Source organism: Nyctereutes procyonoides, unplaced genomic scaffold (assembly GCF_905146905.1).
Source record: "Nyctereutes procyonoides isolate TBG_1078 unplaced genomic scaffold, NYPRO_anot_genome, whole genome shotgun sequence".
Classification (NCBI taxonomy): Eukaryota; Metazoa; Chordata; class Mammalia; order Carnivora; family Canidae; genus Nyctereutes; species Nyctereutes procyonoides.
The window spans coordinates 11,299,347-11,318,973 of NW_026575024.1; the positions used below are offsets into that span (position 1 = coordinate 11,299,347).

Below are 19,627 nucleotides of genomic sequence, written 5' to 3' on the forward strand. Positions count from 1 at the left end.
CTTTTTTTCTTTTAGCTTTCTTCTGTACCTTCCACAATCGCGTCCTCCCAAGTCTGATCACCCCTGCTTTTCTCACCAAACACCTCAGTAGCTCCTTCGCACCCGAGCCTGGAGGAACATGCAGGTTGCTGGGCCCTCCCGCACGCACATCATGTTTCCTTCCTCTGAAAAGGCAGGAAAAAAAAAAAAAAAAAAAACCTTCCCGGCAACGGGTCGCGCGGTCCGCGGAGCGGGCGTCAGCAGCGGCGTCTGCGCAGGCGCGCACGCTTGCGCAGAACGGCCCGGGGACGGGCGGGGGGTGAAGAAGGGGCCGGCCTTCGAGCGACAGCGACGCAAGATGGCAGCCACCACGGGCTCGGGTGAGCTGGGGCGCCGGGCCCGGCTGGCCAAGGGGGCGCGGGCTTGGGCCGGGGACCGAGGACCCGCAAAGGTCCTGCGGCGGGACCAGGGCCTCTGCGTTACCTCTGTCCGCTTGGCTCCGCGGTGGCGAGCCGGGCGGCCTGAGGGGGGAGGAGGAGCAGGCGGTGGCCGGAAGCACGGGCGGGGGCCTGAGGGGCCTGTGGGCGGCGCGGCGGGGCCCACAGGCTCCCCCGGGCGACGTGAGGGCCCCGCTGAGAGGAAGGACCGGCCCCAAGGCGCCGCTGAGCGGCCGGAGCTGGCGAGGGGCGAGCCCAGAGGCATTCCTGAGGAGATGGAGGCTGGCGGCTCGGCGGGGACCCGGAGGTCTCCTAGGGGATGAGAAGGCTCCCGGAAACGGATGAGAGTCCTTTACTGGGTGCTGGAGGTCCGAGCGACGGGGCAGCCCCGGGATGTCCGTGTGGCAGGGACTTGAGAAAACCCCTCAGGGAGGACGAGAGGAGAAAACGGGGTCTCAGGGGGTGACCGAGGATCCTGCATTGGTTGAGGGGACGTCTTCAGCGTTAGTTTGGGGGATGGGGTTAGCTGAGGAAATCTCCGTGTTGGTCGGAAAGGGGGCGTCTTGAGGTGGCTTTTCTGGGGGGAGGGGTATCAAAGCGCATCCCGGCAGGACAAGTGAGAAGAGGAAAAAACCATCTCTCAGGTTCCAAAGGGATATGATCCCGTCATCATCAGGCTTTTACTTGAGGAGGATCAACTGAAGGAAGCTCCATGCAGTGGGTGAGAGTGAGGAAAAAAGTCCTGTTTCAGAGATTTCTTTCTTTCTTTCTTTCTTTTTTTTTTTTTTTTTTTTTAGAGAAGAAAAGTCTCTGTTGGGTGAAAGAAGCGTACTCTAGGAGTGTCTGTTTTGTGGACATTGTCACTCCCTAGCACTCCTTTGGATGTTGGTAAAAGATACGTGGGTTCAGCTCAGAGGTTCCCCATTTAGTGGATGGGCATGGGATGAGGAACAAATGAAGACTCTGGATGACTTTGGGGCAGGAAAGCTGGACAAACCCCCATCTCCATGATGCAGAAGAGGAAATAAAGGGAGCTGTACTTTGAGAGAGGGAGGTTCATCCAGTGCCTTGTGGTTTAAGGGAGGCAGCATTTATTCTGAGACTCGATTCCTTGTTCTGCACTCCTAGGATGGGCCCGAGGATCAAATCCTGAAGGGTCTGTTTCAGAGTTAACGTTCTACAAATGGACCTCAGGGGATGGACTCAGGTGGCTTTCTCGAGGAGGGGTAAAGATAGGCTGGGGGAGGTCCCCCAGAGGGGTTGATGAGGCAAGAAAGATTTTGGAGGCGCAGGATTTGGGGGAAGACTGAATGTCCCCCTTATGGCGAGAGAGCTGTACCCTGAGGTACCAGGGATGTTGGCCAAGGAGGTCCTCACAGAGAGGGTGATGATGAAGGGAAGCAAGCAGGGCCACGAGCCTGGGTACTCAACTCCTCTGGTTAGTTAAGGCCACAGCATCAGCACTGTTAAGAGAGGCTTGGTGACCTAAAGGAAACAGGGTGAAGGGAGTCCCTCTTTCCAGGGTGTTGCTCCTCTAGTACCCCCAAGAAACCATCCTTGTCTGTTACTGTAGCAATAGAGAGAATTGGCTCTAGGGGATCAGACTGAAATGACCTATCACAAGCTGCCTTTTATACTTAGAGCAGTGGGGTCCCCGATGAAGCATAGAGGAGACCACACATCCTTTTCCTAGATTTTTTTTTTTTTTTTTATGATAGTCACAGAGAGAGAGAGAGAGAGAGAGAGAGAGAGGCAGAGACATAGGCAGAGGGAGAAGCAGGCTCCATGCACTGGGAGCCCGACGTGGGATTCGATCCCGGGTCTCCAGGATCGCGCCCTGGGCCAAAGGCAGGCGCCAAATCGCTGCGCCACCCAGGGATCCCCTTTTCCTAGATTTTGATTTTTAGCTGGAATAGTGCTGAGTCAACTTTTTTTTTTTTTAAGATACTGCCACAGAAGAGAGAGGCTGAGTCAGGCCAGACTGCTGTGAGAAACTTCTCACCACACCTGTCAGGTTGCTGTGAAGTGGGGGCTACAGTGTAACTGTGGCAGCCAGCATTATGGTCATCATATTGCAGCTCAGCCCAGTTTGCAGTCACTTGAGATTGGCTACCTACAATCTGGTTTAACAGCTACTTAATTCTAACTTCTTGACGCCCTGCCAATTGATGAGTGCTTCATGAATGCTAATGCAGTCAGATAAAACATCGTCAACTCCTGTCTAGTGTCAAAAGCACTTGGCATGGTGTAGATAGCATAGAACAGGCTTTAAAGTGCTCTAAATAGTGGGCTTCCGAAAACTCCTTTGTTTATTCAACACACGTTTACTGAGGGCCTGTTATGTCCCACTGTGAATAGTGGACAAGATAGACATAGCCCCTGTCCTTGAGGAGCTTACATTCTAGTCAGGAGGAAAGCTATTCAAGGACTAAATAATTAAGCCAATTTCAGATAGCAGTGCTATGAAGGAAATTGTGTGATGTGATACAGAGTGATAAAAGTAGTATCAGGGAAGGCTTCTCTGAGACGATGGCATTTGAACTGATGTAAATGATGGAAGGAGCCAACCCTGCAGTGTATATCATAGGCAAGAGAGGTAGAGACAATGAGTGCAAAGGTCTTGTGGCAGGACCAAGCCCGGTCTGTTGAAAGAACAGGTAAAAGGCCTTAGTGTGCACAAGAGGCTTGTTAAGGAAATAAGTTGGGCAGATATGCTTTAGGTTTTATTAAGTGTGAAGGGAAGCCCTCAAAGTGGCCAATATGAAGTAGCATTAGGTAAATATTCATTGAATGGATGAGTCTTAATGACAGGGTGCCTGGCTGACTCAGTTGTTAGAGCATGTGACATTCAAACTCAGGGCTGCGAGTTTGAGCCCCACATTGGGCAGGGAGCCTACTTTAAGAAAAAGAGAGGATTGACAGGATCTGACCTGTGCCTCTATGCAGTGAAGGAGTACAGAGTGCTGAGAGTGGAAGCAGAAGGGCCTTAATTGGGTTAAATAAAAATGAATGTTCAGGCCTCTGCTTTCTAACCATGAGAAGTCTTTCAGGTTGTTCAGGGACCTTGAGGCCTTCGTTAGGTTTAGAAGAAGCCACTTGATTAATCTGTGCCCCTTGTTGCCAGGAAACAGCCCTGAAGTCTTTGAGTTCAAGTTCCTGTAAAGGCCTGGCCTTCATTTTTTGTTGGTGGTGGTGGTTTTGTTTTTTTTGTTTTTTTTTTTTGTTTTTTTTTTTAATGATCAGTGCTTTCAACACTTTGCTGCAACACCTTGCTACCTCCTGTGGTTCTGCAGTGCATGAATTCTGCATAGATCCTAGAGCATGGTACTGGGAGGAGCCTATGAGAATCCCTCAAGATGCCAGTGCTGTGACAGGTGACTTCCTCCTGCCTTGGCCAGGATTGCAGAACCTCAAGCCCTTGGTTGGCAGGTCCTTCCTCTCACCCAGCATCCTACAGTCTTCCCTGACTGTTAACCAGAAACCTGAGTGCCAGAAGAATAAGCCCTGGCTGGGCCTAATTTTAAATTTGCATTCACTAGAGTGGCCTCCTCTACACACTTGGCGTATGGAACTTTACCCATATAGGCAGTGGAGGTTAAGTAGTCTTCCATTCCATTCATGGGTGTTCCCAGAGAGCTGATGATGGGATATGAGAACCTGTAGTCTGTGAAGTTGATCTTGTTCCTGTATGTCTCACTGTGTAAGTATCTTGTGCTGATTGTAGCCAGCTGCCTTTTATACAACATGGGCCCTGTGTTCAAGAGAACTGCCTTGTGATACTTAGTGCTCAGCTGGAGCACTCTGCTCCGGTGATGGTTGGTCCAGTACAACCTATTACTCTGTTCAGGGTGTCCCAAGGTTAATTTTGATGTTTATGATTTTCCCCTTCATGGTAACTTTCAAACCATACTTTTCACTCTACCACATTCTCTTTCTCCTTCCCCTTGTCTCTCACCTGGATTGTAGCTACAGTACTTTGATAAAACCGAAATACAAAATATGAAATCAGGAATCCTCTGTTTAATTCCAAAAGGCCCCAGTGAAGTACAGAGCAGTACATTTGGTGAAGTAAACATGTAACACTCTAAAACACTTTGGAGGGATCCTTGGGTGGCGCAGCGGTTTGGTGCCTGCCTTTGGCCCAGGGCGCGATCCTGGAGACCCGGGATCGAATCCCACGTCGGGCTCCCGGTGCATGGAGCCTGCTTCTCCCTCTGCCTGTGTCTCTGCCTCTCTCTCTCTCTCTCTGTGACTATCATAAATAAATAAATTAAAAATTAAAGAAAAAAAAAACACTTTGGAGTTTCCAGGTAATTTGACTTACCTGTTACGTCATCTCATCCAACACTCCACAACCGCATGAACTAACCAGACAAAATTTTGTCCCCACAGCATTACTGAGGGAAAAGGGTGGCTGAGTGCTGGCACTCAGACTAGAGCCCAGGGGGTTTGGCTCCCACCTCCCTCTCCAACCTGCTCCAGTACCATAGGAAAGAAATGGGAAGGCATGCATTTTTGGCGTGTTCTCTTCCTGGGTCTTGGAGTGTTAAATCTTGGTGAGAGAACGGGCTTTAATGAGAAGGATCTGACAGCTGTAGCAGGGACTTACAGCAGCCCTAGCCACTGTTTGTCCCATTCTGGGTAATCTGCTGCCCAATGAGTGTGATGTCCATTTTTAAGGAAGCTCTTTCTTATATCTTATATTCCGCTCACCGGACTTGGAGCCCCTCATATCATTTACAAAGTAGGGCCTTGCTTTCATTTACACGCAAGGGCTTCAGACCTTTTTTTTTTTTTAAGAAGGTAAGGGAGGGTTAGAGGGAGAGAAAGAATTCTAAGCAGCCTCCATGCCCAGAGCGGAGCCTGACACAGGCTTGATCTCACAACCCTGAGATCATGACCTGAGCTGAAATCCAGAGTTGGACACCCAGCCAACTGAGCCACCCAGGCGCCCCCAGACTAATTTTTAAAGTCCATTTCTAGGGTCTGCTGTGTACTAGATGTTGTATTAAATTCAGTCAAATTAAATGATCTCCTCACCATAGTCCTCTGAAACTGGTAACTGTCTTGAAGGTGAGAAATGGGCACAGAATCAGTGACTTGCAAAGCTAGGGTACAGAACCTGGGACCGTTCTGCTCCAGGGCATGTGCTCTTGGCCACATCATCCAGCCCCCATTGCCTTCTCTCCAGCTAGGCATCTCACATTCCTTCAGCCCCTGGCAGGTCTGTTGACACATTTCCAACTTGGCCAATTAGGGTTCTTTTATGGGTGGATAGTTGCCGCTCTCAGGGTCCTTTCCTTATCGTCATGTCCACCCGTCACAAATGCAGTAGATATAACCCAACAAAAGATGCTAAATCTTCCTCTCTGTCTCCACTGTTGTCATTTCTGCCAAACCAGAACCATTTCTCACCTGGAAGACTGCAGAAGCCAGCTTCCAGTCTTAACCCTTTTCCAGTTCATTCTCTAGAGGAGGCACAGTGATCCTTTGCAGACTGAAAACCAAAACTGCCAGTCCACTGCAGAAAGCCTTAGAGTCTATAATCTCCCTACACTTTGAATCCAGTCATACTTTCTGGGGCCCAGAAGGCCCTCTTGGTCTCAGTCCTGCCCACCCCCTGACCTCTTGTGATACTACTCACACCTCTGCTCTTGCTCTAACCCCTTTGGAAAGTTCTGCCTCCTATTCTTCAGGTCTCCACTCTGCAGAAAGGCCATCCCTGACCACCGCATTCAGTACAGTCTTCTCAGTCATTATCACATCTCTCTTCTGTTCTCTTCTAAACCGCTCACCTTACCTGAAGTTTTATTTGCATTCTTGCTTGTTTTCTGTGCTTTTCCACTAGGGTAGGATTCTAAACTGTTCTGAACTACTATGTTGTGGTACCCAGCATAGGCTCTGGCATAGTAGGTGCTCAGTATGTATTGACTGTTGCGGTGAATTAATCCAAGGTCTCACCTTGATATAGCCACATATGTAAATTTGATGTATTTGAAGAAACAATGTATCTGATGAGGCAGAAGCAAAAGTGACTCTTCAGCCTTTCAAAAAAGGAAAGCTCTTATCCTGATAAGTTGGTATTTCTAGGGGTACATTAGCATAGGCTTAACTTGGTCCTCTCCCGTAACTGTCCAGATACGCTTCCCACATCTTATTTTTTGTCTCCACCCCAGACAGAGAAAATCTGGTCCTTAGTCACCCTAGTGTCAGAGAAACCCAATGCCTCGCATTTTATCACCAGCTGTTTGTTGTCCCATTGTCTGGACTGTAAAGACAGATTGCCACCGTTTCTTCCCCTAGATCAGCAGCTCTTAAACTAGCGTCCAGATCACCAGGATTACTTGTTCAGTTGCAGGGCTCCACCCTTAGGGTTCCAGATATAGTACCTCTGTAGTGTGTTGTGGTGTTCTGGAATGGGGACTGCGAATTTACGTTTCTAATTAGTTCCCAAGTGATGTGTAGGCTGCAGGTCTGGGGACCATCCTTGGAGGACAATTGCTGTAGAGGAGAGAAAGATTCTGCTCCCCTGGGCAGAGACTAAATAGGAGCCAGACTGTGCTCACCACTGCTCAGGAATAAAAGTTACCTGCCCCTGACTTTATACCTACTTTTCAGGAACATTGAAGCTGGTACATCACTTTCCAGGCCTCCGTATTTTCCAAAACGGGAGCAGCACCAGACTCCTAGTTTAGTTCACTGTCTTCCTTAAATGGGCAACCAAACCAGTTTTAACTGGCAACTTTCTTTTTAGGAGAAAACCTATGAGGTCCTGCCAGGCGGGAGTTTTCCAGGATTGGCGTGCTACAGTAGCGGCTGCTTTGTGGTGGTGACTTTCCCAAAAGGTGTTTAAAGGGCTTCCCATCCATTTTGTACCACAACTACTTTAATATGTTGCTGTGTTTCAGAGTACTTCATTAAATGTTTTACTATGACATGGTGTAATACCCTATCAAATATTCATGCTTTTTCAACCTGGTTGTTGTATTTTCTTTGTAATATCCTGCAGCTGCTGACTTTTCAGTTTATATTTAGCCAGGAGAATAACTGGCTGACTTTTGATACTGACACAGATCCAGGAAAAATCCTTCTGGAAGGAATTCTGAAGTAACAGGACAAATATTTTCTTTCAAGAAATCTTGGACTACTGTGGTATTTTAGCACCTTGGTGAAGTTATCTTAACATTTTCATTGTTAACTTTTTTAATAGCTTACTAAGCTTAACAAGAGTTCACTTTTACATCCTCTGTATTGTCTGTTACTTGAAGCTGCTTTTCCAGCTGCCTTTTGGTGTCAGATTCACACACAAATATTAGGAATCTTAAAATTGAGGTTGATTCAGGGGATTAAAGTGCCATAGGAATTAAACGTACATTGGAGTATTAAGTTTTTCTGATCTGTGATGCTTTTTGTTCTTTGGCATGTGTGGATTTAATTTTTAAATATATTCACTGAAATCTTTTGCTAAAATTAAGGTATCATGATTTTAAACCTATACTCTCTATTCAGAATGGTATAAAGTCCTAACTTGTGACTGATACAAGATCTATAAGATCTCTGAAACTCCACAAGTCTATATATTTTTTTAAATATTTCATTTTTATGTAATCTCTACACCCACCCTAGGGCTTAACTCTACAACCCCGAGATCAAGAGTCTCACACACTCCACCTACTGAATCAGCCAGGCACCCCTGAACTCCACCAATATTTGGATTTGTCCCCGGATGTTCTAGCACTAGGGTGTAGTCAGGCCATTTGGAGTTAAATGTGCTTACTTTGTAGAAAATACTGATGTATTAACTTTGTGTACAGTTTCTAAAGGGTGTAAAATATGAGTAACATGCTTTTATGTATATTTTATGAAACAGTTCATTTTGTAGTGAAGAATTCTTTGGCTTATGTGATTTAGGTAAAAAAAAAAAACAAAAACAAAAAACAGTTTTTCCTCATTAAAAAAAAAATGTAGGTTTCCCTAAAAGTCTCTGTCATAGTTGATTTAAAAAATAAAACTTGTTATTCATTTTTAATTATCTCAAAATAAAAGACATTAGGTATCTCAGTTACATGGTATCATGGTATCAGTGTTCAGTTTTTTTGGCCACAGTAGACCATGTTAGAGTTTATGGTAGGAAAGGAAGAGCTACTGCTGTTTCTTCAATCAGGAAACATTTATTGAGTACCATTGTATGCCAGGTAACATACCATATTCTGGGGAGGCAAGATTGAATGAGTCACAGCTCTAACTCGAGAAGCTCTGGGAGTGAGTCAGACCATAAAAAGGAAAGAAAATAAAATTTTAAGAAAAAAGAAAAGGTCCAGCACAGACATTGTGTGAGGAGGGTAAAGGGATATGAGTGAGGAGTGCTCTGAGAAGACCTCTGTAAACTGCCTGGCTTCAAAATTAAGATTTCTACTTCTCAAGATCTTTCAGAACTCAGTGTATAACTTACCTTCCGCTACTTAAAATCCATACTAAGCCTCTTTGATACTCTTTCTAATATTAAGACTTTCTTTTAATAGTGCGATGAATGTTTCCATGCTATATTTTCTGAAAGAAGATCCCTCGCTAACACCCAGCCACCCATTCATTCAGTCAACAAGCATTTGAGCACATACTCTGACACAGCACTCTTTGAGGGGTTGAAGATTTGGCAGTGAACAAAAAGATGAAGTTTTACTTTCATGGAGCTTATTTATATTCAGGTGGTGGGAGAGAGTAAACAACTAATGAAGGAGAAATGAATATATTTAAAATGTCAAGTGGTAACCAGTGCTATGAAGAAAAACAAAGCAAGATAAGGGAATGGGAAATTAATTCAAACTTAGTGAGGAAGAGAGCCAGCCCACCAGCCAATCAGAGAATCCCCGGGGTGAGGCAAAGAGAGAGGGTGCCAGTTCTTTCAGGAATAGAGAGAAAGGTGGTGTGGCTGAAGGACACAGAGCACGGGAGAGGGTGGTGGGAAATGCTGGGGATACAGGTGGTGCTCTGGAGGCAGGCTAAGGCGTTCTGGTGAGTGCTAGGTGGGTGGAGGGCTGAGTAAGTGACTGGAGCGAACTTGTAAAAACTCACTGTGGTGACTAGAGGTCAGTAGGTTTAGCAACCAATTAGGATGCTGAAGGGGCCACAGACTATAGCGATCACAGTGGACAAGGCAAAAATGACCATATTTAGAATATATTTGGAAATGGATTGGGTATGGGATGTAAAGGAAAGCTTTCTCATCTTGACTCCAAGATGTTCGGCCAGAGCAATCTGGTAAATGTTTGTGCCATATATGGAGTTTGAGGAGTAGGTGGTTTTGGGTTTTTTGGGGGGAAGGGGGGGCTGTTTTTGTTTTGTTTTGTTTTGTTTCTATTGAGGAGTACAAGGGAGTTCTATTTTGAAGTGTTTTAAGTTGGAGAGGCCTCGTAGGCATCTAAACTGAGATTTCAGGGGGTCAGTTAATTGGAAATGTAAATTGTAAAGTCACCACCAGCCTCCTTGGTCTGGGTAAAATCTCTTGGCAGTCAGTATTTGGAGGTTAGGGAGGTGAGACCTAGAAGCCAGTGAGGTAGGAAGAGAATCTGAGGCTCAGGGAAGCCCCTAGAGTTGCTGCTGGAGCTCTAGGAACGGGGGTTAGGGGCTGAAATTCTGCCCAGGATTTGGCTAGAGGGTGCCTCTGGTGCCCCTGACCAGAGCGGTTTTGGTGAGTGGCTAGACAGCAAAGGCTGACTGGAGTAGGTGCAAGTAAGGTGAGGAATGGCAGACAAGGAGTCTAGACAACACTTTTGAGGTTTTTCTGCTAAGTAAGAAGAGACCAAGAAATGAGACGGTAGCAGAAAAGGGTATGGGATCAAGTGAGGGTTTTGGTCTTCGTTTTATGATGAATGATACAATGTGCTAATGAAAGTGATTCGATAGAAAAATTACTCTGCCAGATATTACAGCACTTTACAGGTTTTATCTCATCGATTCTTCTTGCCGCCCATAGAGACAGGAATGAAGGTGTCCCCATTGGTTGAGGCTCGAGGTAACTGCTATAGTCACACAGCTGGATTGCTAGGAAGCTGTGGAGTGAGGACTTGGTCCCAGGTCGTGTTCTTAAACCTCTGTGCACAGATTATAGAATTTTCTCTAGAGTGTACTCTTAATTTTTTTTGTGTGTGGGGGGAGATAATTTAGCCATTGCTCTGATGAACATTTAAAAAATAGAATGGTATGGGGCCCCTGGCTGGCTCAAGTCAGTATAGCATGAGATTCTTGATCTTGGGGTTTTAAGTTCCCATGTTGGCTGTAGAGATTACTTAAAAATAGAACCTTTAAAAAAAAAAAAGGATGGTAGACCAAGTATCTTTATGATTGTGTGTTTGTGACATCTAAAGATCTTTTTATGTCAGTATACCATACAAGCATGGGTGACTTTTGTGCTTTGGGGGGGCAGGGCAGAACAAGAGTAAGGGTGAGGGCCAGAGCAAAAGAAAGAGAATCTTAAGCAGGTCCCACATGCACTGTGCAGAGCCAGATACAGGGCTTGATCTCAAGACCCTGAGATCATGAGCTGAGCTGAAATCAAGTCAGACACTTAACTGGCTGAGCCACACAGGTGCTCCTGTGCTTATTTATTTTAAATGGGGTTTGCATACCTCCATTTTAAATGGGGTTTGCCTCACCTCCAACTCCAGTTTTGGGTTTTTCAACAAGTACTTACGTAAACCCTGCTGTGTACGGGCTAGTTGTTTTTGTCACTTTGTTAAAATGAAAACTACCACCACAGTCATGCAAATATGCACTGCCTTAAATCTCTTAACATTCCTTCTGTTTCCCATACCCTGGGTCTATAAGAAGTTGATACAATGTTCTGCCACAGTATTTGCTCGAAGCCAATGCTTCTGGCTTTGCATCCTGAGACATTTATGGTTGCATACCCCTAACCTGGCCTCTCATCCTTCCCAGCCCACCCTGAAGGTTACCCAGGAGATTGGCCTTATCTCTCCTCCTACTTGGAGCCTTCTGTGGCTCCCGCCTAGTGACCCTGGGGATAAAGTCCAGCTTCTTGGTGGTATGGCCCAACCTCTTTAGCTTTCGTCAAATTCAGAGGGGCCTAGGACCCCCTACAAAGGCTAAGAAATATTGTCCTATGATAGGTTATATTTCTTATATCCGAAGTTTTGATACTGTTTTGTTTTATTGAGCTTTGTATGTATAGATCTTGCTTTCATAGTGAGATTTTATATTCCATTTGGGAGACTTCTGTTTTTATTTCTTTAATAGCTCCTCAAAGGTCTGGCATGGTACTGAATAAAAAGTTGGATATTATTGCACAGAAAGAAATTGTGTACATATATGTTACTGACAAATTTATATATGGAAATTTTGACAAGCAGATAAAAGGCCTAGCAAACTTTTTAAATTGCAGTCCTTAAATGTGTGGATTTTTTGCTTGGAAGTGTGGAGTGAGCTCAGTTTTACTGCCATTAAACATGGTGAACCCCAGAATGGTACCTTACCAAGTAGAGTTCAGTAAACTAGTTAATCAGGTGCCAAGGAGCCACTTATGTGTAAATATCAGAAAAAAACTAAATGAGCCACTCCATAATTTTATAATTCCTGATTTCTGCTAGCTGTTACTATTCCCCAGACTTTGCTGTTAGTCGGTTTTTTGTTTTTGTTTTTTAAGATTTTATTTATTCATTCATGAGAGACACTGAGCAAGAGGCAGAGACAGAGGGAGAAGCAGGCTTCCCTGTGGGAAGCCCAATGCAGGACTCGATCCCAGGACCCTAGGATCACAACCTGAGCTGAAGGCAGATGCCCAACCATGAAGCCATCCAGGTGCCCTGTTAGTCAGTTTTTGAGTAAAAATGAAAGTTTATGCCTTAGTAAAAATGAATTCAAAGTGACAGTCCCTTTTAAAGCTATACAGTTTGTAGACTTAAACTCTTCAATATTTAGCTGTATAAAGGTTAACAGAGTACTTACCCACCCAATGCCAGATTAGGACAGTGTTTATCAATCTTTACTTTTCTAACAAAAGAAAGGGTTTAAAATATTCTCTGGGCTAAATCTAGGATGTTAAGGATCAAAGAGAATCTTGAGAACAATTAGGTGACCCCAAATGCATGGTGGTGGTCCATAAGCAGAACCTGACCCACAGACACTTGGCCAGACCCAAGGAGTGACTGTCCCCATTGGACAGAACATGTATTCTCCAGCTTACCTCAGTTCTTAACACTCCCTGTTTTGAGTCAGACATTAAATTTGTAAAGCCATCCCACTCTTCTCACTAATTTTCTTTTGTTCTTTGGAAACTGTAATTACTTCATAAGACATGTTATTTAATTCAACATGTGATGATTTATTGTGATTAGTTTTAAATGAATTAAATATTTTTTACATTTCTCAATTTTGGTTTCTAATTTAACAGGTATCAATACCTATAACTCACATAAGCAAAGGCTCTTTGAAGTCTTCAGTAATTTTTAAGAGAGTATAAAGTAGTCTTGAGACCAGAAAAGCTTGAGAGCTGCTGTTCAAATGGAATGAATGCTTATTGTAATGAATCAATATATAGTACAATTATATTTATATGTATGTTCCAACTCTCACTTGGAATGTTTTTTGACTACCTAATAGATACTAGCCAATCCAAAGTTTTTGATTTTTTAAACTTTTATTTATTTATTTAAAGATTTTGTTATTTATGAGACACACACACACACAGAGGCAGAGATACAGGCAGAGGGAGAAGCAGGCTCCATGCAGGGAGCCTGACGTGGGATTTGATCCCGGGTCTCCAGGATCACACGCTGGGCTGAAGGCAGCACTAAACCGCTGAGCTAAAGCGGGCTCTAGCTGAGCTAAAGCTAAACCGGGCTGCCCTAAACTTTTTTTAAAAAGTAGGCTCCACACCCATCATGGGACTTGAACACACAGCCCAGATATCAAGACATCAAGAGTTGGATGCTTAACTGACTGAGACACCCAGGCATCCCTTAAACTGTTTCTGATGCCTGTTTTAGAACTTGAATCAAATTGAATGATCCTATAATGTCAGTACTGCAGTAACTGCACACTGCTTTGACCTGTGTGGTGCTCTGTGACTATTCCAAATGCTAACCTAAAATAAGTTGAACTGATTATTTCTTTGGTTCAGTTGTGTACATGGGCTTAAATTAAATGTCTGATCCTAGGGCAGCGCCGGTGGCTTAGCGGTTTAGTGCCGCCTGCAGCCTGGGGTGTGATCCTGGAGACCCGGGGTCAAGTCCCATGTCAGGCTTCTTGTATGGAGCCTGCTTCTCCTCTGCCTGTGTCTCTGTCTCTATGAATAAATAAAATATATTTTTTTAAAAATGTCTAATCCTAATAGAAAGGTCTGTTGGAAATATAGGATTAAATAATAGAATATTTTTACCTATTTCACAAGTAGAAATCAAACATCAGAAAAATAAAACTTGGGGGCACCTGGGTAGCTCAGTCCATTAAGCATCTGGCTTTGGCTCAGGTCATGATCCCAGGGTCCTGGGATCAAGTCTCATATTCGGCTCCCTGCTCAGCAGGGAGTCTGCTTCTCCCTCTCCCTCTTGCCCTCCCCCCTGCTCATGCTCGCTCTCGCTCTCTCTCTCTCTCTCTCTCTCTCTTAAATAAATAAAATTTTAAGGAAAAAAACATAACTTGAATTCACTGTTTGTTTGAAACTAGTACAATGAGCCTGTGATCTTTGGGTTAAGATTCCCTAATGAGATCTGGTTGTTAATGAAGAGACATTTCTAGCCATGAAGTTTTTGTTAAAAATTTTAAAAAATATTTTATTTATTTATTCACGAGAGACATACAGAGAGAAGCAGAGACACAGGCAGAAGGAGAAGCAGGCTCCATGCAGGGAGCCCGATGTGGGACTCAATCCCAGGACTCCTGGGATCATGCCCCCAGCCAAAGGCAGACGCTCAACCGCTGAGCCACCCAGGCGTCCCATTTTTTTAGACAGGCAGAGGGAGAAGCAGGCTCCATGCAGGGAGCCTGATTTGTTAAAGTGTATAAGAGAAATAGTTGTACTGGAAATAGTTAATCCTGCCTGATTGAAATACCTTACACAAAAAGGCACACATGTGTGATATAGAGGTCACACACATAGCTTCCATTTAGTAATGAAGGGCTTAGCTATGGGAGCTGTTATACTTTGCCATTGTTCATTTGTCTTAAACAAGTTTTAATAAAATTTGAAAACATGAACCACTTAAAATTAGTCACTTAGGAAAACCATTAAGTGAGATTCCTACCTCAGAGAATCCTTGATCTGTACTCTAATCAGGGGTCATATAACTGAGGCCCTGGGAAGATAAGGGAGCTTGATGGGTATCTAGGGGAACAGTGTTCCAGGCAGTGGGAACAGCAAATGTGAAAGCCCAAACGATGGCATTGTCTAGAGTATAGTTGGCATAGTTCCTAAATGTGTTTTGTTTTGCAAATAACAAGATCATCATAAAAGAAATTAGAAAATACAGAAAGGGGATAGGAATTAAAGAGTGCACTTATGATAAAAAAATAAAACAATTAAAAAATACAGGAAAGGAGTTGGAATCACCCATATACTTGGAGATAACCACTGTCACTGTCGGTCTCTCACCCATTCAACAACTTTTTTTTTTTTAGATTTTATTTATTCATGAAAGACGGGGGGGGGGTGCGGGGGGAGAGACATAGGCAGAGGGAGAAGCAGGCTCCCTGCAAGGAGCCTGATGCGGGACTTGATCCCGGATCCCGGGATCATGCCCTGAGCAGAAGGCAGATGCTTAACCGCTGAGCCACCCAGGCATCCCCCCCATTCAACTTTCTTAAGCTTCTTGAAATATTACCTAGCATCTGTATTAGTTTTCTAGGTCTGATAAAACACCACCACACACTGAGTAGCTTATACAACAGGAATTTATTTGCTCATACCTCTGGAGGCTAAAAGTCCAAGATCAGGTTGTCAACAGGTTCATTTCTTCCTAGGCCTCTCCCCTAGGCTTGCCAAGGGCTGCCCTTCCTGTGTCTACACAGTCTTTCCTCCATTCACTTGTGCATCCCTATTTCTTTGTGTGTCTAAATTTCCTCCTCTTTTAAGGACACCAAATTGGATTAGGGCTCATCCTAATGGACTCATTTTATTTTTCATTTATGTGTGTTTGTGTTGTTGGTGTTTTGTTTTGTTTTTTGTTTTTAGAGAGTCTGTATGCTGGGTAGGGAGGAGGGGGAGAGAGAGAGAGAATTCTAATCAGGCTCCCTGCCCAGTGAGGAGCCCATCAGATGGAGATGGGGCTCCATCTGATGACTCTGAGATCATTACCCAAGCCAAAATCAAGAGTTGGATGCTCAGCCAACTGAGCCACCCAGGGGCCCCTTTTATTTATATTTTTTAAGAGACGTTATTTGTTTTTTAAGTAAATTCCATCTCCAACATGGGGCTTGAACTCAGAACCCCAAGATCAACAGTCACATGCTCTACCTTCTGAACCAGCTACATGCCCCAATGGACTCATTTTAACCTAATCACCTCTTCGAAGACTTTCATTTCCAAATATTGTCACATTCTGAGATTCTAGCAGTTAGGGCTTTAACTTGCAGGGACACAATTCAGCCTGTTACACCATTTGATATTTATCAGTCTTCCTATCTGTATGATTTTGTGTTCTTTTGGTATTCATTTTTGTGAGAATAGGCTTATACATTAAACAGTGGTAAAAGCAGTAGTTGAACATAGTGATCCCGCTCTACTGCCCAGGGAAATGAAGATTACTAAAGATTCAGATTTAACTCTCTAGACAAAAGGCATTGTATTGTTTGGCTTATAATGTCACAAACATCCTTTAGTTTTGTGTTTGCTAGAAAACACAATCCACTATAGTTGAATAATTCAGGTGACTATTTGGATTGAAAACACCTGGGTGGCTTAGCGGTTGAGCGTCTGCCTTCAACTCAGGGTGTGATCTTGGGATCCCAGGATCAAGTCCCACATCAGGCTCCCTGCATGGAGCCTGCTTGCTCCTCCCTCTGCCTATGTCTCTGCCTCTCTGTGTGTTTCTCATGAATAAATAATTTTTTTTAAATGCCAGTGTTTTCCAAACGAACCATTCAAGTATACATTCCAGTTTATTCTGTTTACTTTTAGGTACTGTGTCGTTTATTTATTTACTTTTTTATTTTATTTGTGTCATTTAAAACTACCTTCAATCAGCCAACTCTTTTGCTTACATTTATGCTAAGAATTTCTTTTTTTTTTTAATTTTTATTTATTTATGATAGAGAGAGAGAGAGGCAGAGACACAGGCAGAGGGAGAAGCAGGCTCCATGCACCGGGAGCCTGACGTGGGATTCGATCCCGGTCTCCAGGATCGCGCCCTGGGCCAAAGGCAGGTGCCAAACCACTGCGCCACCCAGGGATCCCTATGTTAAGAATTTCTTACCATCGTTGTAATGGGAAATTTGTACGTTACTTGCCTTAAATTATTCTTAAAAGTAAATACGTAACTGTAAAATGAGGTGTTCATTTATGTGCCACTAGCAACTCCACCCTTCCACTTGCTTGGACAAAAGCCTAGAAGCCATAGTTAACTACTCTTTTTTCCTACTTCTCAAGCAATCTGACAGCAAATCTTACCAGTTTATACATAACTCCCAAATACCTGGAATTGTGCTGTTTCTCACTACCTTTACTGGTCCAAGTCAGTATTTTCTTTTGCCAAGATTATTGCCGTAGGCCCTAGCTCCCTTCATTTTATTCTGCACACAGCAGTCAGAGGATCCTATTTAAAAAAGCAAGTTAGGGATCCCTGGGTGGCGCAGTGGTTTGGCGCCTGTCTTTGGCCCGGGGCGCGATCCTGGAGACCCGGGATTGAATCCCACGTCAGGCTCCCGGTGCATGGAGCCTGCTTCTCCCTCTGCCTGTGTCTCTGCCTCTCTCTCTCTCTCTCTCTGTGACTGTCATAAATAATTAAAAAAAAAAAAAAAAGCAAGTTAGATCCTGTCACTCCTCTGTTCAGAACTCCAGTGGCTTCTCAGGTCAGTAGTAGTTGGAGTCCTTAACCACCCACTGCTCTTCCATCTCACTGACTCAGTTTTAGGTGAATTAGGATCTTGCTGTTCTTTGACAATCCAGGCAAAGTCTTACCCAAGGGTCTTAGCTAGCACTTGCTGTTTCTTCACTGGAAGACTCCCCCTTGAGCTGTGCATAGATCATGCTCCTTCATGTGAGGTCTTAGTCATGACATCTGGTCTCAGTAAGGCTTTCTGTGATCACTCCATTTAATGTTGTAGCTCTTCCCCCATTACTCCCTGCTCCAGAACTCCCAACAGCTGTCCTCCTATATATATATATAGTTCGTATTTTTGTTTTGTCATTTTATGTTTCCCACTAGAAGGTAAGCTCCATGAGGACAGGCATTTTTGTTTTGTTCACTGCTTATTCCCCATTGCCTAGGAAAGTGCCTGACCTATAGTGGATTCTTGGGTATTTACTCCAGTTGAATGAATAGTAGCAGGAGTCCCACCTTAGGAAACACAAGGTATACTGGGAACACCTCCCAGTCTGGAGTCTCTCCAGTGGGTTTTCCTCCACAATTACGTGGTAAGTGCTGCTCGCCGCCTCATGGAGTTTGGCCAGTTGGGGGCTCAGCATTGAAGGCAAGAGAGAGCTTGTAACTTGTCTGAATCTGAGGGTTTTTTTTTCCCCCAGAGGTAATAGTTCAAATGCCAGGGAGGGAGGTGGGAGGAGGGGAGAGGCAGGCAGGATTGGTTGGGAGAGCATCCCTGGGAGAGTTACTTGGTGCCCAAGCACAGGAAGAAAATTGCTCTCCCTGCCCTCCCACAGCCTCGTCCCCTACCTGGCCCCAATGCCTCGGCTCTGTTCTGGAAAACACCCAGAAATGGCTCAAGCCTCAATCTGAACTCAGGTATAGTAGCTTGAACCTATGAGATGTGTTTGTGTGATTTCTTCCGTGAGCTACTTGCCAGGCTTTGGAATTTTCAGAAACAAGTAAATCAGGGAACCAGCCACCCTCCTTTGGCCTTTTCATAAGAGAGAAACTGTTTTGAATAGTTGAAAATTTTATCCTTGGTGCCTTCAGTCGACTCTTAGCTGATCAAAAGGACACCATTTTTATTTCATGCAGCCCTGGCGGCTGTTCCTCCTGAGGTAGTTTGAGTGTCATTCCAACAAATGCACACACACCCTTAACCTCAGAATGTGTAATAAGAATGAAACAAAAGCAGTAGCCTCTTCTCTCCTGAGGCACTTAATCCTCATGATACCGATATTGGTGGTTTTCGTCTGTTCTGGACCCAAATTGATCAACATTTTGACATGTAAACTCTTGAAATTTATCAAAGCTGTGGGGCCAGGGGGGGGGGGTGTCCTTCTAGGCTTGGTTCAGTGGTCACATCACCTGAAACAAAACCACGTGCCCCTTCCGTGTGGGTGTGCTGGTCGGTACTAGAAGCTCTGTAAGCAAGTTGGAGGGATGACAACTTTGAGCCATTTTTTGCATGTAAGCATCTTTATTTCCACGTAGTAATAATGAGCAGCTAGATCCAGGCTTACAGGTTCCCCTGGAGTTGCTAGTATCTTGAATTTCTTTCCATTTATTTTAGGAGTAAAAGTCCCTCGCAATTTTCGACTGTTGGAAGAACTGGAAGAAGGCCAGAAAGGAGTAGGAGATGGCACAGTTAGCTGGGGTCTAGAAGATGACGAAGACATGACACTTACAAGATGGACAGGGATGATAATTGGGCCTCCAAGAGTAAGCGTCGAGCTACGGCTATAAATGTCAATGTCTTAAATTCACTGTGCCTCCTTTTAAGAAATATTAGCCTTATCACGGAAAAAGCTCACCAATGGTATATTTTCTGAAATGTGGCTATTCTTTTTTGACCAGTTTCAGTTTATATATTTGAACCTCCTCTGATGCTGTTTAATCCCTCTCATGGTAAGCAAAAACCTGTTTAGACTCATAGTGTGAATTTACATAATATGTAGACAGGGAGGTGTGAGGTCATTACACCCTCACGGCTAGTTTAGAACAGACTCTTGGGCTTATCAAATAACAAGGCCCCAGATACAGTAGCCAGCGTTCTGAAGACAGCATACAAACAAACTTTGGAACGCCTTCATGGTTGTGGTTTTCATTTACAGTTTCCCAGGTCTGCCACACACTCATGTCCTAATTCATCAGGCCATTCAGCAAAGGCTTATTGCC

The 19,627-nt window shown here is 44.3% G+C and overlaps 1 protein-coding gene across 4 annotated transcripts in view; it reads left to right on the forward strand.

Annotated features, from left to right (window-relative positions):
• The first annotated feature begins 296 nt into the window (after positions 1 to 296).
• The window catches only part of UBE2V1 (ubiquitin conjugating enzyme E2 V1), a 30,695-nt gene continuing 11,364 nt past the window's right edge, over positions 297 to 19,627 (forward strand). The window contains exons 1-3 of one of the 4 annotated variants that reach the window (XM_055342926.1): positions 324 to 359; positions 18,244 to 18,325; positions 19,023 to 19,171. In XM_055342926.1, the coding sequence (XP_055198901.1) occupies positions 19,127 to 19,171 (45 nt within the window). In that variant the 5' untranslated portion in view covers positions 324 to 359; positions 18,244 to 18,325; positions 19,023 to 19,126. Of the gene's footprint in view, positions 360 to 7,180; positions 7,262 to 18,243; positions 18,326 to 19,022; positions 19,172 to 19,306; positions 19,358 to 19,627 lie in introns of those variants that run through there. The other 3 variants (XM_055342946.1, XM_055342920.1, XM_055342935.1) reach the window with 3 other exon arrangements.